At 42.8% G+C, this 18,113-nt stretch overlaps 1 protein-coding gene across 1 annotated transcript in view; it reads left to right on the forward strand.

The window, feature by feature from the left end:
- Positions 1-1,879: 1,879 nt before the first annotated feature.
- LOC307081625 (testican-1-like) overlaps positions 1,880-18,113 on the forward strand; it is a gene marked incomplete at both ends in the record, with an annotated part of 64,986 nt that continues 48,752 nt past the window's right edge. Inside the window, 2 exons of the mRNA XM_079744877.1 lie at positions 1,880-1,884; positions 2,147-2,252. Of these exons, the coding sequence (XP_079601003.1) occupies positions 1,880-1,884; positions 2,147-2,252 (111 nt within the window). The remainder of the gene's footprint in view (positions 1,885-2,146; positions 2,253-18,113) is intronic.

Raw genomic sequence — 18,113 nt, forward strand, 5'->3', positions numbered from 1 at the left:
CACTATCGCCTGGTTCTCCTCTAGAGGCTTTCTACGGAATGGGAGACACAGAGGAGATTTCCTCAGTTCGTCTCCCCTGACTGGTGGTTCTGGTGTACGAGCCTCTCATCATCATTCCACACAGCTCCTCTCATTTGGCCTGAGCTGTTGCCCTTGTTCCATCTGCTCTCCTGTCACACAGGGTTAAATCTACCCCCAGGAATATTCCTCCATTCATCTGTTTCGGTTTCACTATGGTGATTTGAATTATTTCATTCAAATCTGTTTTTTTGTGGCTTTGCTCTTCCTCGAGGATCTTCAGAGGAGCTAAAGCTTTTCCAGTTATTGAGGAGAACGGATGTGCTTGTGTTTTTTATTACGATATTCTTTATTTTGTTTATTAATTCTAGGGATTTATTTTTAAGATTTATTCCAACCATGCCCAAGGAGGGATTCTATCCAACGCTGTCAATTTGGACCACTATCCAATGTTTTCTATATTTTGTTGCAAACTAGACAGACTTCTAACGGAGTATAGAATAAATAAATTTGTTGTGTTTTTTTAATCTTTTTTCGTTGATCCCTTCAGACTCTCTGGAATGTAAAGCAGATATTTTCTGAAATAGTAAGCACGTTGCAACTCTCAGTCAAGGCTCACTTGCTCAAGCACAGAGCCTTGAGCCTAGCAAATATATTTATAATGATTTAATAACAAGCAATTCTTTTTATACTAAATCATTCAAACCCAGGGCCATTTGCCTGACCATTAAAAGCCTTGTGAAAGCAGCCCTTTGATTCTTCCATCAGTATTACACAATTATTCAAAAATATGTATTTGGTTAAATTCTAGGAGCAGGGTATAAAAAAAAGCTGTCCTTGCGATGAGATGGCTTCAGATGCTAGCTAGTATATAAAGTACACTGCCGTAGTCTGACGCCCACACCTCCATTTGAACCTCCAGACCTCTAGCCTCACACCTACACCCGTTCCTTTCGCCACCAAACCATACATTTGAGTCCGAGTGGGATCTTCAGAGAAATGTTTCTCAGCTGGGGACGCATTTTTGCGTTCCACGGTACTGACGAGTTTTTGAGTTTGTTTAAATGTGAATAATCCTGTGGTGGCACCCTAGTAAAACAGTTAACAGCCCCGTGATTTAAGCTCCCGTGTAGAATGCATGGGTGTTAAACGCAGCTGTTGATTAATTCACCTAAGCTTGTTATCAAGTGGGCATTAATACACAACACACACTCCCCACAATTACCTCTGTTGAAAATGCAATGAATACCGCTGTGCAGAGATGATGATAGAAGGAGAGGGAGAGGAAGAGAGAGGGAGAGAGGGAGAGATGGGGGAAATAGTGGAGAGAGAGAAGTAATGAGGAGAGGGAGAGAAGAGAGATGGAGAGAGCGGTAGGGCAAGAGAGAGATATAGAAAGAGGGGGGTTAGTGAAAAGAGTGGAGAGTGAAGAGTGAGGATGAAGAATTTAAAAAAGAGATAAATCGGGAGACAGAGAAAGAGGCGGAGTCTAGTCACACGAGGGGGGGGGGCTCTCGCCCCTCGCGCCGCGCCGCGCCAGTCCCATCAACAGCTTCCAGTCACACGAAGTCATCTGCAGCTGGAGGTCCCGAGCTGTGCAACTGTTTTCCCCGGGAGTTACAGATACATTCAGGTTGTTTTCGGGGACGGAAAATAAAAGGTATGCGGACTGATTTTCTTTTGGTTAGCACACTCGACAAACAAACCAACAGGACGACATATTAGATACCGTTGTTTGTTCTGCGTGCTTCAGAAACAAAGAGCAGGTGCACGGTAGAGCGAGCTCCAGTGATGCTGATATCTTCATTTTTTTGATGTTGTCGAGGTAGACGTTTCCCGCTTTAAACCCTCCACAAACGGCATGAAGTATGTACAGTATTAAGTAGCCTCGAGAGCGCTATCATTGGTCATCTGAACACTCGTTTTGACGTCAACATAAACGAGAGGTTGAACGATTACGAAGTCAAATAATAAGCTTTAAAGCTTTTATTTGATTGGCAATTTCTGGCAATACGGCTAATCATAAAAATGAGCTAGTTTTGCTTCAATAAGCATCACATGGCCACACTGTTTTCTTTCCTCAGGAGATGCTCTTCTCTGTGTTGCCTCTCGTGACCCTTGTGCTCAGCAGCCTACCGGCTTGCCACGGCACCAACACCCGCCACGCGCCGGACAGCGACCAATGGCTCCGCGGTGCTCCTGAGAAGGACGGATACTGGAACAAATTCAAAGATGTGAGTTACACACGGTGGATGTTTTACTTTTCACTGCTGGCACTGCAGCGTAGCGTGTGATGTGTTAGGGTTAGGGTTGTGTGTGTGTGTGTGTGTGTGTGTGTGTGTGTGTGTGTGTGTGTGTGTGTGTGTGTGTGTGTGTGTGTGTGTGTGTGTGTGTGTGTGTGTGTGTGTGTGTGTGTGTGTGTGTGTGTGTGTGTGTGTGTGTGTCTGTGCGTGCGTGAAAATTGTACCCTCTCTTCTAAAGAAAAACCTTTATTTTGGATAAGGTGTGTGTCTGTGTGTGTGTCTGTGTGTGTCTGCGTGCGTGCTTGTGGATGTGTGTATTTCTACGTATGTGTGCATGAAAAGCTGCCTACTGCCTTATGATAGTCTTCTAAGGTAACTGCGTATTTGGAATGAAGGCACAGGGAAGATGTGTTATGTCTGCCTGAGGCAAAGGTGTGCAACATAAAATTCAAAATGCGTATCTTTCAACACCCCCTTTAAGTACTAGAAGGTCTACAGAAGGCTCTGGAAAGGAGTTGGTCTACAATGGACCATGGAAATTAAGAGCTTCAGAATGGGCACAGGTCAACTTAACAAACCAACTAAATGTGAGCCGAGGTTAAAACCTTGAGAGGGAGCCATATAAACATACCAGGATTCTCCCCAAGACACACAGAAGCCTGGAAGAAGAGAAGAAAAGAAATAAAAGGCTTCCCTGCTTTAGAAATTCTCTGCCTGCACGTTATAGGAGAAGGTCAAACACGGGAGATAGCTACAGCTACAAGGCTCTCAGGAAAATAACCTCTCTCACCCTTACGTTATGAAATACTGACAGTATCTCAACCCAAACAATCTAATCTCGAATCACAAAGGATCCACCCCCATCCTTCATACACTGGGCTGTGTTAACCAGAGAGTGGGACATCTATTCTATTTGACCGTAGGCACCCCAGCTGGCTGCATTATAGGCAAATAATTGATTTTGACTTGATTTATTCCTGCCTCGAAAGTGTGTTAGGCATTCCAACTCCCCCTCCTCTCTCCTGAGAGTCTTTCAGGTCTTTCTTTCTTTCTTTCTTTCTTTCTTTCTTTCTTTCTTTCTTTCTTTCTTTCACCATCAGATCTTCTATTGCCTTATTATTTGTTCTTGCTGGTGTCTAAAATCAGGACGCCAGAGTCTGTGAGACTTCATGGGATGTCTGAACATGATCACAACACTCTCACGGTGTTCCGGGTTGGGAAGCTTGAGGTCCATGATCCTGTCTCCCTGACAGAGTCGTGGGGAGAGGCAGGATGGAGGTCGGTGTAGTGCCCTTGTTGTTTGACTCGCAGCCACAAGATACCTGGTTGTCCGACCTAGGCTGTCCCCGGCCTATGTGTACGCATCCTTACACAGACTCAATAGCAAAGAGTCAGACATTGCATTGAAACATCAGTTTGTCTCTTAGTGAGATGTCTCTACTGTCTCTCTCTCCATTCAAACCCAACCCATCCTCCATGGAAGAAGCAGGCAGCTTTGAGCTCATGGAACATGATTTAGTGTCATGCTCCTGCCACCACCATTATGAGGTCCAAGCTCCTGCTTAGATTACCACACTGGCCGTGGCACATTTATCGCTGCTGCTCTGATATTGATTGATGGAATTGTGATGGGAGTTGGTATTGGCTCATGTGTGTGAGTGTGTGTGTGTGTGTGTGTGTGTGTCTGCATGTGCCTGTCTCTGTATGTGCTTGTCTCTGTGTAGATTCACAGAGTATATCCCCCCAAGAGACCAGGCAGTTCTATTAACTGTCCTTCTCCAGTGACTATCTGTTTGAACCAATACCAAACATTTATACATTATTTATTGAATCATCGGTTGAAGTGATGTCGTTCATGTTCAAACAACACTTAATTTTTCAGCCTTTTTTTTTATATGCCAATATTAAAATCGTCCCCGTCACTTGGCATCAATGTGAATATTATAAAACAGGCATCTCCCTATTTTCTTTCATCTCATGTTTCTCTCAGATCCTCCCCCACCACCAGATTCTTCACATATTTATGCTATGCATGTCTTTGTAACTGTCATACTTCCCTGTATACTAAGTATGTATTTTGACCCCCTGGATGAGCAACCATCCCCCATTTCCTATCTCTCTCTCTCTCTCTCTCTATCTCTCTCTCTCTCTCTCTCTACCTCTCTCTACCTCTCTTTCTCTCTCTGCCTGTCTCTCTCCTTCTGACATTCTGTTCCTCTCTCACTCTTTCCATCTCTCTGTCAGTCTGTCTTTCTTTGCCTCTCTCTCCCTCTGTCTGTATTTCTGTCTCTCTCTGCTTTGTTATTATCAACAGAGCAAAACGGATCATTATTGTGTCAGAGATGGAATAGATTTATTCAACTTTTCAATAAAATACACTGCAACAGTGTACAGAACATACATGCATATGCTGCCCATCCTTCATTCTGTGATGGATTGTCCATATAGAAAACAGTAAGCTTAACCACCTGCAAAATAGCATCAACAGGAATTTTAGTTCATCATTGCCATTCTTCCACTCAAACTGAAAAAAATAGATTCAAAAATATGAGGAAGGATACACAGAGGCTTCCGTCCAGTCATATGAATGTTGAGACTCAGTATATGAGCATGCAGCTCAAAGACAATCTGAAATACCATCTGGTGCTGAGACAATTGTGTTTATTCGATCAGTATAATAATATGGCGAACTACTTACTTGTATCAACACTGTCACGGGAGAAAAGACTGTTTATTGACGAGGGGGATATTTTAATTGTGTAATGATTGTTTTAAGCACAAACATTTGGCCCAAACATAGTGCTTTCACCAAAACCAGTCTATAACTGGAAATGGTATTTGCTGAGGTTGTGGTTTTGAAGTCACGGTACGGTACAGGACGGTACGGTTCATAGTTAAGGGGAAAATTTAAAAATACTGCTTGTTTGTCAACAATGAAGAATGGCCGTAGATCAGGAGCAATGAAAACACCAATAAACTTGGTTATGGCATTTGCACTTCTGAATTCCCAGACAGGGGTTGTTGAAATAGTGTCGTGAGCTGGGTTTGCACAGCTCGTTTTTTTTTAAACAGCAACAGTGATAGTAACACCTGAATGGTGCCTTTTCAAATGCGTGTGCATGTTAAAGTGCTGTACATAGTCAGCCCTCTTCGTAGCCGGAGAGCCTGTCGGAGACCTATTGGTCCTCTAACAAAATCATTTCCGGAATCACTTCTCCGGTTTGACTTTGCCTTAATTACCTTGTACATTGTTTACTTTGCACCTTTAGGACCAATTAAACACCAAATAAGATTTGAAAAGCTTTGGAAGTTTATTTACAACACTGCTTATATGGTTTGTAGTCAACATATAAGATCAATCGGGCTGCGAATTGCATTGCGTATCCGACATCCCGACGGAGAGCCGCTGAGGGGTCTCCGTAGTTACGGATTCGGATTACGGAGTCGGAGTAGCATACTTTGGCTGAACGGTACGGGGGGAACTCCGACTTCAAGTTTTAAATTCCGCATCGCAAAAACAAGCCTTTATATTCGCCATATTAACGCTATGTACGCCACATTTACGCACCGCGGTCCACCACTGTAACCGCACTGAAGTGCCTGTACCGTGACGGTTCGGTACAAATACGTGTATCGTTACACCCCTAATAGAAACGATTATCGGGAATATGGTGGTCAACATCTTGGTGAAATTGATATCGCAGTGGTGAAAAAGTAGTTGTATGTGTGGGGAGTCCCATTATTTGATTGTTTGTTTGTTTGTTTTTTCCTCTGAAAAGTGTCACATCTCTCTAAATACACACATAGTCCCACACATACACAATACTCTCTCTCACACACACATGCACACACACACACACACACACATACACACACACACACACACACACACACACACACACACACACACACACACACACTTCTCCATTTCTTTTGCCTTGCACTCTGAAGTGGTGACAGGAAAGAGAAGGCTTTCCCCACATCCTTGTGTTCTGTCAGGAAAATCTATTTGTCTAGAATGGTGTGTTTGTGTGTGTGTGTGTGTGTGTGTGTGTGTGTGTTTGTGTGTGTGTTCATGCGCAGGTGTGAGCCCATTGTGCCACCACAGATATATGTGTGTGTACCACCTCGGCCCCCAGGCGGTCTGTTCATTAAGTGGTTGTTCCTGTTTATGGAGGAAACATCTTGACACACCGTTTCTGTTGTTTTGCTTTTGTACTGTTTATACTGATGAGAGCGAGAGAGAGAGAGGGACAGAGGGGAGGGGGAGAAATTGAGATAAACAGAGAGAGAGAGGGACAGAGGGGATAGGCAAAGAGAGGTATTTTTATTTTTTCAATATTTAATACCTATAGCATTTCAACTTTTGTTGTTATTTTGTCAAATTCCTAACATATCCGGTGCTGTTGCCTTACATTTTTATTATGTCCATCAATCACAATTACAGGTGTCGTGGTGTGTGTGCATGTATAAGCGCATGGGTGAGTTTATGTCCTCCAGGTTAAGGAGGATTTTAATGGTAATTCTTGTTGTTGTAAATATTCAAGAGTCTTCTAAACAACAATGTCATCTATACCGATGCTTCAGCCTTTATTTCCGACAGAGGTGATGAGAATGTGGGACAGGCGAGAATAATAAGTAGTCTGATGATGGTGGTGGGAACGTGAGAGCTATAAGTAGTCTGATGATGTAGATCTCAGTTGTTGAATAAACCCTTATTCCACTTGGAGAAACACAGATGTAGCTTGAAACATTGATCATGGGTCTGTTCGATTCGGTATGGCAGTCTATACTTTAGAACAGTATAGACACAACTAATCAATACAATATAGATTGACCTTGATGGTGCTGCTGAGATAAATAAAATGACCTATTGTTAAAAGGAACAGGAAGTAACTTTACTGTCGACGATTTGTGTAAAGGGTCCACTAAATCAACTAAATGGAAGCGACATAGGTCTGCTTCCGTTGGCATGTTTCTGTGCAGTAAAATGCTGCAGAGGAACAACTAGCCTGAGGTCGCTTAATGGGAAATATGGTAGGGCGCAAGAAACATTTTATTGAACCATCTACATGCATTAACCTGGCTTAATCTGCATGCATTTCACTCCTGAACTGCCGTGCAGACAGAAGTGCAAAAAACTTTAGTGATGAAAAGAGTTCTGCTAAGCTTGGTTGTGTTTTAATGTCGATTAAAGTGTGCATGTGTGTGTGTGTTAGTGTGTGTGTGTGTGTGTGTGTTTGCCGGAGCATCAATCATGGACACTCTAGAGTCACCTTCACACATACATGCACACACTTCTTTCCATTACAATGGATGCATTTTCCCACTAACTTTGCAATTAAGTTACGAGGTGAACAGTGCACCTATCCACATCCTCTCCCCTTCTTCTCTCTTCAACTCTGCTTACCTGACATCCTGTCTCCCCTCACTCCTTTTCTCTTCTCTTCGTCTTTTCTCCTTGTTCCTTATCTCATCTCTGGCTTCCTCCTGTCATCATATTTCTTCTCCTCTCTTTTGGCCTTCTCACGTCTCATCCCCTCTCCCCTCCTCTCCTTGTCTGTCCATGAAACACCCCCAAATAAAAAAAAACAGCCATGCTCACATTCACCCTGCAGCCGCTCAATTGATCCCTCAGTGGATTTACTGTGCCTGGCAGCATTCATTGGGACCCTGATGTGATCAGAGCCCTCTTAAAGGCGGGGGTCAGCGAGGTCACTGACCAGTGGGAGTGAACCTTGACCGGAGGCCGAGGCAATGTGGTGTGTGAATGTGAGATCAGTACCAAGAGTACATTCTGGTTTTATTTGATTCTATGATCATGTTTTCTTCCTAATTGTTGGATTTCTGAGTGCAAGGGTTGGACGGATCTAAGAAATCACCATATCCTTAATTGGATATCTTGACTTACTTATTCCTTAGACCTTAATCCACCTCTCTGCTGAAGGTTATCTTCATCAGCCCTCCTCAAGGAGCCGGTGTGCTGCCAGCATGCTACCGTTGTGAAGCTTTCTTTCTGAGCTATTCATGTTTTTAATGAGCTGTTGTTGTGCACGAGTTGAACTACGTGCTGTTCTCTACATTGCCTTTTGTTTACCACAATCACACACCAACACACCTACACACACACACACACACACACATATATTTCTTCATGCACAGATGCAAGAATACACTTATACACTATACACACCCACACACCTTCACACACACAAGCACACACACACACACTTTTGTAATGACGGATCTCGCAGCGAATCAGTCTGCTGCTGAGAAGGAAAAGCATTCTGCGTGATGTTCAGGGACTCAATTCACCGTGGCTCTTATGATTTGTGATTGGAAGCTAAAACCACTAAGAATCCTACTCATTTGAAAACAGACTGTGTAATTCTTGTATTCCAATGGTCTCTGCTGTTTCATTTCGATGTGATGGTTGCATCTGACCTGTAAAACGCATTACTGTTAAACACGGCTGTCATTATTACATAACCTGTGAATAAGACATGCTTGTCTCTGCCATGATGCTTCTATCCAATACTGTACCATATATGAATTATACCTTTTGCAAAATGTTAATGTGCTTTATATATAGCTGCTGATGGTGAAAGCTCTTTCTCACATTTTACTACTCAGACCAAATTAAATAAACCGAATCATTCAAATCCTCCATTTAATTAAGTCATGGGAAGATGTTTTATTCTCATAAAAAGACAAGACATGATCTTGCACAAGTGTCTTTGAAGTGCATACAGCTCATTCAGCAAGCATCAATTATAGTAATAAAAGATGAACACAAATGACTTAAAGGGAATTAAAAAATTGCTTCAATTCTGACCTCCATCAGTTGATTAAACTCCCAGTGGAATTCTGACATGAATTCAAACATGATCGACTAACTTAATAGGGCTATTCAGCAGACAAATATCATTAGGTGTGAGCAAATTCTCATTTATGATTACACCACAATCAGTGTTTAGCATCCTACTTGTGTGTGTGTGTGTGTGTGTGTGCGTGTGTGTGTGTGTATGCTGGTTTGTGTTTGCTTGTGTGTTATGTAGTGTATTCAGAAAGTAGATAAGCAGACGGAAAGGGCAACTTTTATAAAAAGGTACAGGTTAAGTGTAGTGCAGGGACTGGCAGAAACCGGATCCTCTATGCCAGATTGCACCCGTTTTCTGTAAGTTACGGTATCATTTTCGTAATCACTGAATGGCAAGACATACTAACACATTTTAAACAAAAAGAAGACTGTTTTGGTTTCGATGACACTTTAAAATATGGACGGCCAAACCGTTTTTCTCAAGTTTATGGAACACAAGCAAACAGGGTAAATTGACTGCTTGGAAAAATAAACAAGCAAAAAAACCTCCATGTTCAGCACAGATCATATCCCAGCCAGGTCCACCTAGTGCTCATGTCTCTCTGTGATTCACATTTCACCTATTGATCTACTCAATTATTTATTTGTTTTTGCTCGCTGTACTTGGCCTTTTCATCAGGGATGAAAAAAAAGTCGAGATGATGGATGGATAGACATGGATAAGTGTGGCATAATGTCATTGTCAAATATCAAGTGTGTAGTTGGGCAAGATGCGCACATGCTGGATGAATGCAGAGCACAGGTCTGCAGAATTGGGGATGTGCGGAAATATGGCCTTTGTGATACATTCTCTCTCTCTCGCTCTCTCTCTAGGGAGACGTGTGAATGGGTTGGAGGGATGTAGAGGTGGATGTGGTGGTAACAAAGTTGTGTTTGGGTGGAATAAACCTTTAAAATGAATTGTTGTTTGACAGGAAGTTGCATTAGGGTACTTTTAATGTACTTTTAAGAACTAGAACGGAAAATGGTCGGAACAGGTGCATCTCCACTAATGTTGTTTTGTTGTATAATATGTCATTAAACATATGGCATATCCTATTTCTGAAAACATATGGCATATAATATTTCACTAAACATATGACATAGTATTTCACTAAACATACATCAATTGTTGTTTGTAATGGTTGCTATTTGTTTTTGATAATTCCAACGTCTACTTACTTGTATGTTCTCGCCCAAACTAACATTAGTTGCTAGCGTTAAATCAACGTTTTAATAATCGAAGACATGTAGCAACCTTTACATCAACGGCCATATGTTTAGCGAGAATCAAAACAACACCCAAACAACACATTCTACACACCCAAACAACACTACAAACAAACTGCTATTTGTAAAAAAAAAAAAAAGAAGAGATCTTGGCAGCCCTTCCGCCTAGCTTCATGGTGTTTATCCCGGGACAAGGTACTATTCCTCTGTCTCTCTCACCCTGCGATTCACTGCAGGGCCAGTGGCCAGTGTTATCTCCTACTTAGCATCCCATAATGAGCACCTGGGGCCCGTTAGTTATGCAGCAGGCAGCCAATACTCACCCAAGAAAGGGTGTTTGACCAAGCTTAGTCGATTTACTCATGCGTTTTATTTTTAATGTGTGTCTTGGCTCCTATGTGTGCACATTTGTGCCCACGCGCACATTTCCTTTCCTATTCCATATAGTGATGGATTCAGAAGGAGTCCGCCCATCATTCAATCTTCTCCAGGTCAGATAAAGAGCAAACATTACACCCATGCGTATGTGTATAAGATGGCGGTATGTGTTCAATGGTTATATTGTATCTTTGCCAGCATCAGTTTATGTCTGCCTATTCCTCGCTTTCTCTTTTTTCTCTCTTTCTCTGTTGTTTATAATTGAATGAAATTTGGCAGATTGAATTGGTCATTTTCATTCCCTGCTCAGGGAACTATGCGTGCATGTGCGTGCGTGTGTGCACGGTTTAATGAGACTTGCCTGATTGAAATGGTCGTTTTCATTCCCTGCTGCTCACGGACGTGTATGTGCGAATGCATGTGTGTCTATGTGAAAGAGATAAAGAGAGAGAGAGAGAGAGAGAGACAGAGAGAGATACCACGTCAATAATTCAGTAGGCTTCTCCCTCCTCTGCTGCTCCTCCTGCCTTGTGAGCAGTAGTAATAAAGTGGAGGGCGAGAGAGGGAGAGAGAATTTAGTATATTATTAAAAAGCCTATATTAAACAGCTGATTAGCTCTCTCAGTTGGCATGAGTTTGAATGTAAATCTGCGAACGTGTGTCCGTGCAGTAAGACTACGAGCCCCCATGGCCGATGCACGCAGTGGGTCACTCCGCCGGGCAGTCTAACAAAGCAGATAGGAGGACCCCGGCAGTGCCCCAGTGTTGAACCCCTCACGCAAGCGAGCACAGAGCTGTAATGTTACATATATCATCGCCCTACTTAGCATGCTCTTTACATTTATCCTCCAATGAGTGTTAGCGTGTGGGTTCATACTTCAAATATTGATCCTACCAGCCATGCATAGTGCAGCCTTGTTTTGTATTCACAATGTTCACAATTCCAGCGCCACAGCCCTTCCGGCTCCGGGCTGATCGCTAGGGAGACGGAGAGAATACGTTGGACGTGGCATGGAACCTTTCGATCGGCCCTGAGTGATCCGCCTGTATATTTTCCGCCTGGGTCAAACACAATTGACAAGTGTACTACCACAGCAACTCAATGTGCTGCAGAACCCTCTGTAATGACTTCCCAGTTCAGCCAAGTTCGCCGGCTCTGTATGACCCCTGTACCTCAGTAGAGACCCCCCCTCCCACCATTGTTGTCAAGGGAACAGCTGGCTGGACCGTCAGTTGCCCAGGCAAATAGTGTATTGGAGTTTGTTCATGTGTGTATGTGTGTGTGTGTATGTGTGTGTCTGTGTGTATATTTATTGAGCCAGCTGGAAAACACTGAATTATCTTGCTATTACACTGATTGTGATGGCGCACATGGCACACATGGTGTTAAGTAGGAGTCCCTCTTTAAAGGTCATGCTTAGCCTCCAGTTTGGATTGCAGTTTCCACCATGAAACCTCATAGAGTCGATAGAGGGTCCTGTGATTCTTTATAGAGTTCATAGAGTATCCTTTGTTAATTAATTGATCACAAGTGTGTGGGTTTTGTATGTGTGTTTGTGTGTTTGCGTTGTGTGTGTGGGCACCCACCCATGTATGACAACTTTCAGTGGCCAAAATGCCTCTGGCTGCGCCTGATTGGTCTGATTCTCTCTTTCAACGTCCTCTCAGGCATTGCCAGAAAGCAACGTTTTTGATTCATGTTTTAAATTCACTCAACACATTGAATAAACTGGCTGCTGAATGAACCTTAAAAATATCAAGTGATTAATCTGTTAATAAGGGTAATTTGGTCTTGATATAAATACACTAATTAAACCAAATAATAAAAAATAAAACCCTGTTTTTACGAATTTTAGCCTTCAACCAACCGTTTACTTTATATTGAAAGAACATGAGGAACAAGGAAGTCAACTGTCTATTTATCTCCTGCTGCTGTAAAAGAGATTAATTAAAAAGTGCACTTTTATCTCTCTCTCTCTCTCTCTCTCTCTCTCTCTCTCTCTCTCTCTCTGTCTCTCTGTCTCTCTCTCTCTCTCTCTCTCTCGTCTGTGATACATGGTGGTTAAAGCAACATGTGTAAACGGAGGGAAGACAGGGGGACGAATGATCAAAAGGAGGGCATTTGTTCATTGCAGAAGACCTATTCATTAATACAGAAACATTGAGTGCTGCTTCTTTCTGTGTCATGCAACCTCCATTAGAGCGAGTGAGTGAGGTCAAGAGGGCAGCCAGAATGGAAAGGGAGAGAGACAGTAAAAGAGAGAGAGAGAACACACCTAATAAGAGCAGCCATGTGTTTTGTGTGTTTGTGTTTGTGCATTTGTGTGTGAATGTGTGTGAGTTTGTTTGTGTGTGTTTGCATGCATTTGCATGTGTGTGCATGCTGGACAGAGAGACACCTGACGACTTTAATCAAACTCAACTGAGTCTGTCTATGCAGCTTCAATTACGTTCTAATGAGAACACAACCAGCAGCACACATTGACCAAGGTCATGACTTACATCTTCCTACCATCCTCGCACACACACACACACGCACACACACACACACACACACACACACACACACACACACACACACACACACATGGAAATCGATAGGCAGGTATCTGCGGAGGTTCTTCTACAAAGCGGCGAGCGGACTAGTGAGACCCCTGAATCAATTTTTGCATGGACTCTGTTTAAGACAGAGACGTAAGGTTAAGACCGGTCAATAGAACCGCCTTGAAGCTGGACCTGGGTGATGTTCTTATTCTGGGGTTTAAGACAATATATGTTGTATCACCTTCTTTGCTACTTGACCATTCAAGTCCGTATCTGTTGCAAGTAGTTGAACAAACAACAAGAAAGACAATATTTTCAGAGGAAGTCAGAGGGCAGCGGGATTATTTTGAATTTAAACCATGCTTAGGTGTTCCTTGTGTGCGTGTTAATAATCAGCTCCCATCAGGGAAGAATTCCTCCCTAAACGTTTGTAAAGCGTTTGGAAAGCGTTTGGAAGCACAAACTGTCTAGTATGGACATTTCCAGGTCCCATCTCGCTCATTTTGAGATAATTTGCAATGTCCGATGTTGGCTTACGACATGAGCCAAGCTTATAGACAAGTGGAGAGCAAAGAAGGGACAGACAGCTGGCTAAGCAAATATATTTTGTCATCAAGCTGACACCTTAAAGCAAACTCAGACCCTTTCGAAGACAGTAAGTCTTGCTGCATACTTCCATGACGATGGGGGCAATGAAATTAAAACCTGAGCGTATGTGAGTGTTAGAGGACCTAGTACATGTGATGTTGACTGGCTCTTGTGGTTCATGTGAACTCTATGTTTTTTGCCTAAGATAGAAGGTGTCTGCTTAAATAGATGCAACAGAACACTCTGTGACACCAGTTTGAGCAGTGTGAACCCATTGACACTGGTGGTCTCTCTCTCTCTGTCTTTCTCTCTTTGTCTTTCTTGCTCTGCTTATCTCCCTCTGTATCAACCTTTCTCTGCCTTTCTCCTCCTCCTCTCTACCTCTATCTGTCTCTCTACATCTAAGTGTAACTCGTTTCCTAGCAGTGTCTGTCCAGTGTAGCGTGTTTGATGTAGTAATAGAGACACACGCATCACCACTATGTAGTTACCCATTAAAAGACACTGTTTCTCTTGTACAGCATGCAGTACTATCGCCATGCATGTCTCTCTGTGTGTGTGTGTGTGTGTGTGTGTGTGTGTGTGTGTGTGTGTGTGTGTGTTTGTGTGTGTGAGTGACAACGTCTTTAGATCTGTGTGTGTGTCTGACAGTGAGTCTGTGTGTGCATTTGTCTTTTTGAAAGCTTGGTTGTATGTGACTATTACAAGTACAGAATTGTTGACATATTTCTCTGTTTCTTTCATGTTTCTCCTGGTCCTCTTCTTCTCTTCTGCTGCTGCTGCACAGGTAAGTCAATGTTCTTCCTATATGTCTTCGGTCATGACTGTATTCTGTTATTCTTTGTATGTGTGTGTGTGTTTGTGTGCTTGTGTGTGTCTGCATGGCCATTCTATATCACTACACATTCCCCCCACGTACTTCCATGATGTTTGTCGCTGGAGAGCTACACTTATTCAATGATACAGTTCACAGCTGTGTTGGAAGCCACCTGTATTAGTCGTTTAGAGGGGAGAAATGATGGTCTCATGCTACAGTTACTGTACTTACCGTCAGAAATCACTCATGTCATAGAGGCAACCATTTATTGCATGAAATGATTTTACCCTTTAGTTCCGCGGTACGGCGCCACTCTTTTCTGGTGCTCCCTGCTGTCAGATTTGGGGCATGCCAGATACAGCATACCAGAGCATGCAACCTTGGACAACAGGGAGCACTGTACAATCCCCCATGGGTCCATCAGACATCTGTACCCATTGTGTAGGTTACAAACAATACAGAGCAGAACCAAAGCAGGTGGAGGCTGGTGTTAGCCTTTTCCTACCAGACTCTCGTACTTCATTTCATTTGCAAAGAGTGTCTGGACCTACTCAATTGACAAACGTTAACTCACTTGAAGGCGGGTGTCTGTTGAAGTTTAAAACTATTGGATCTGCCCAGTGCCACTCTGGATCTGCCATAACCAATCGCTAACGTTTGGCCGGGAATCACATTGTGCGCAGGCTGTAAACAAACCAAACACTGTGCGTGAAGATGTCCGTCAACGAGAGCTGACTTTAACATCATTGTTCGGAGCCACTCCCTCTGTTCGCTGATTGGACGCAGAAAATTTGGACAGAGAAAACCCACTAACATACCGCAGACCCAGACGTAGTACTGAAGGGAAATTCAAATTGAGCGGAAGTACTTAGGCGGGCGGAGCCAGGCTAGGCTGGGGTGGTGATGGGCAAAATTCTACTTAGTACACTTCACAGAGAGTGTGTGTGTGTGTGAGATGGCAGGTCTTAAATTGACCGCCTATCGTTGTACGTGCATTTGATAGGGCCGCGTTATCCTCTGAGTTGATGTATCTCAGGGTTCTTGTAACAGAAATGCACAGAGTGACTATGAAATGCCATTTAATTGTAACTGGGGACTGGCTGGGTTGGTGGGGGTGGAGGAATGGGAAGAAGGGGCAGGTGGAGGCAGAAGGGTGACGCGTCTGCCATCGAGAAAAACACTTATACTAGAACAAGGCGTTTACGTACGTAGTTTGGGGCAAGTATTTATCCCTTTTTTTAGATTGCTGCCATGTGAGGGAACTTTAAATATGGAGAGAAATCAGCGTGTTTTGAATAGAGGAGGTCAGAGGTCACGTGGGAGAAAGTGCGAGACTGAACCTCAGGGGGGATGATTATTATAATTTCTGCAGAGAAACAGTTTGTAGGTGACAGCTCCATTATTGCCACCATCTGTAGAGCGAACAACCCATAATTAATTAGTGCCAGAAAGGAATCCAACTGCGCTCATAGACAGTTAAATACAAACACTAATCACTGTGTCCAAGCTGAACGTCAGTCAGACGCATTTTATGATAGTGTGTCGTAATTACATTTTGTGCAGTGGTAATTTCCCAAAGTGGACAATTTAATTTCTTGAAGCTTTGATCTCTCACAGTTCTCCAAATGCCTGTCACTCAGAAATAAGCAGGATTGAAGCAGTGCAAGGTCTGTTCTGTCACAAGGAAACTTTGCATCTTTAAAAATCCCAGCATAGGAATTCTCTCACTGAGGTCTGTTGTTACTGCAAAGCTACCAGTTAGTTGAAATTAATTCGTACAAGTGTGCACACGCAAGCACTGGCAAACAACATCTGGAAACGCTAAAATAAAGCTTTCTGTTTATCCTCTTCGACCCCCTTAGTTTCCATAATATAAAATGTGCCAGAAAATGTAATAGTTTTCTTTGTGCTCTTGTGTCATTCAGTTGCATCAGCTCTTATTCTCTGCTGGCAAACCCCCATCCTACCCCACATAGCTTTCTTTTTTTGTAAAGCCACCATTGGCAAACCGTTTCTCCAACACATTTAATGGCTGGTTCAGACTACATGATTCTCAGATATTCCTCCACGATTTAACATGTCACACTATGCGATCGCTTGACTCGTTGGAAGACTGGCAACACTACAAACTTTGTATCAAAGATTCAAAGGTGCGATGCCCTAGAATCTGTCAATCTGTCATTTAGATTCCCGAAATGTCTGGCATGCCAAACATTTCGTTGTGGGGTTTTCGTACGTTGCAGACGAAAAAATTGAAGATTGCAAGCATGAGAGAGAGAGAGAGAGAGAGAGAGAGAGAGAGAGAGAAAACACATCAGACTTCACTTTAGTCCTTGCAAGGCTGTCATCTGTTCTTCACCTTGGGTTGATTTACCTGCATTGTTTTTTACTTAACTGGTCAATATCAAGCTACAGAAATCATTAAAGTTTACCTCTGTAAAAAAATTATGTTTGGTTGCCAACTGAACGGTTGAAGCCGATTTCACGTGGTTATCGTCCTTATGTTGATCAGTTGTTGTCCATTTCTCAAACAGTACAAAAAACATAAGAGTTTTCTTATGTATTTTGGCAAGGCCAATAAAGAGTTTAGTAATTTAAGTTTCAAACTGCATTTATAGTTATACCCCCTTGTAATGGATGAAAGATCATATTATTAAAAACACAAATAGAGTAGAGCTGCAATAGCATGATTTTATGTTAAAAAAAATCTTGATTTCCTAGAATTTCCTTAAAAGTATACCAGCTTTCCCCTTCATATTATCTAAAATGATAGAGCACTCAGCATGGCTTAGCATAACAATCCCCTATTTGACAAAATAAAATATTTCTTTATATCCTAAATCAGGCTATTGGTGATGCCGATTCCTTCCTTTTGGGATAAAGAAAAGAGAATTTGTTAAGTTAAATCTGTGTGCGTGTCTGCGCGTGCATGTGTGGTTGGCCGGCTGTGGTTGCACTTGACTGATAAGCAGGCAACATCCCATTAGCCTGGCCTGCTGCCTGAAGGGCACGGCAGATATTCCTCTGGTCAGATACAATGCATCCAGCCGCTGTCTCCGGGCCAATTGGACTCTGGGTGTTTTCTTTAGTGGAGCTGCCGTTGCATGTCAATGAGGTGTTTTTGTGAATGGTACGGTCTCGCTCCCCTTGAGTTCAGAATAATTTACATCATTCTTTGCATGCAAATAAAACTAGGGCGATACTCTTTTATGGTGCCATTTTCTTTGCTTTAATTTCCCTCTATTTGCAAGTAAACGTTGACAAGGAGCCAGTCAGAGATATCTAGGGAGACACAGACAGGCGCTCAGAAAGGCACACCGATTTTTTGCATTTGTTTGTGTGGTCAGACTCCTACGTACTGTCCCAGAGGCTTGTCTAAGCGTTACAAGAGTCTGCACAGAGAAGGCTGTTTTTGACACAGCTTGTGAAGAGAGCA

Source organism: Pollachius pollachius (assembly GCF_949987615.1).
Source record: "Pollachius pollachius genome assembly, chromosome: 10".
Lineage (NCBI taxonomy): Eukaryota > Metazoa > Chordata > Actinopteri > Gadiformes > Gadidae > Pollachius > Pollachius pollachius.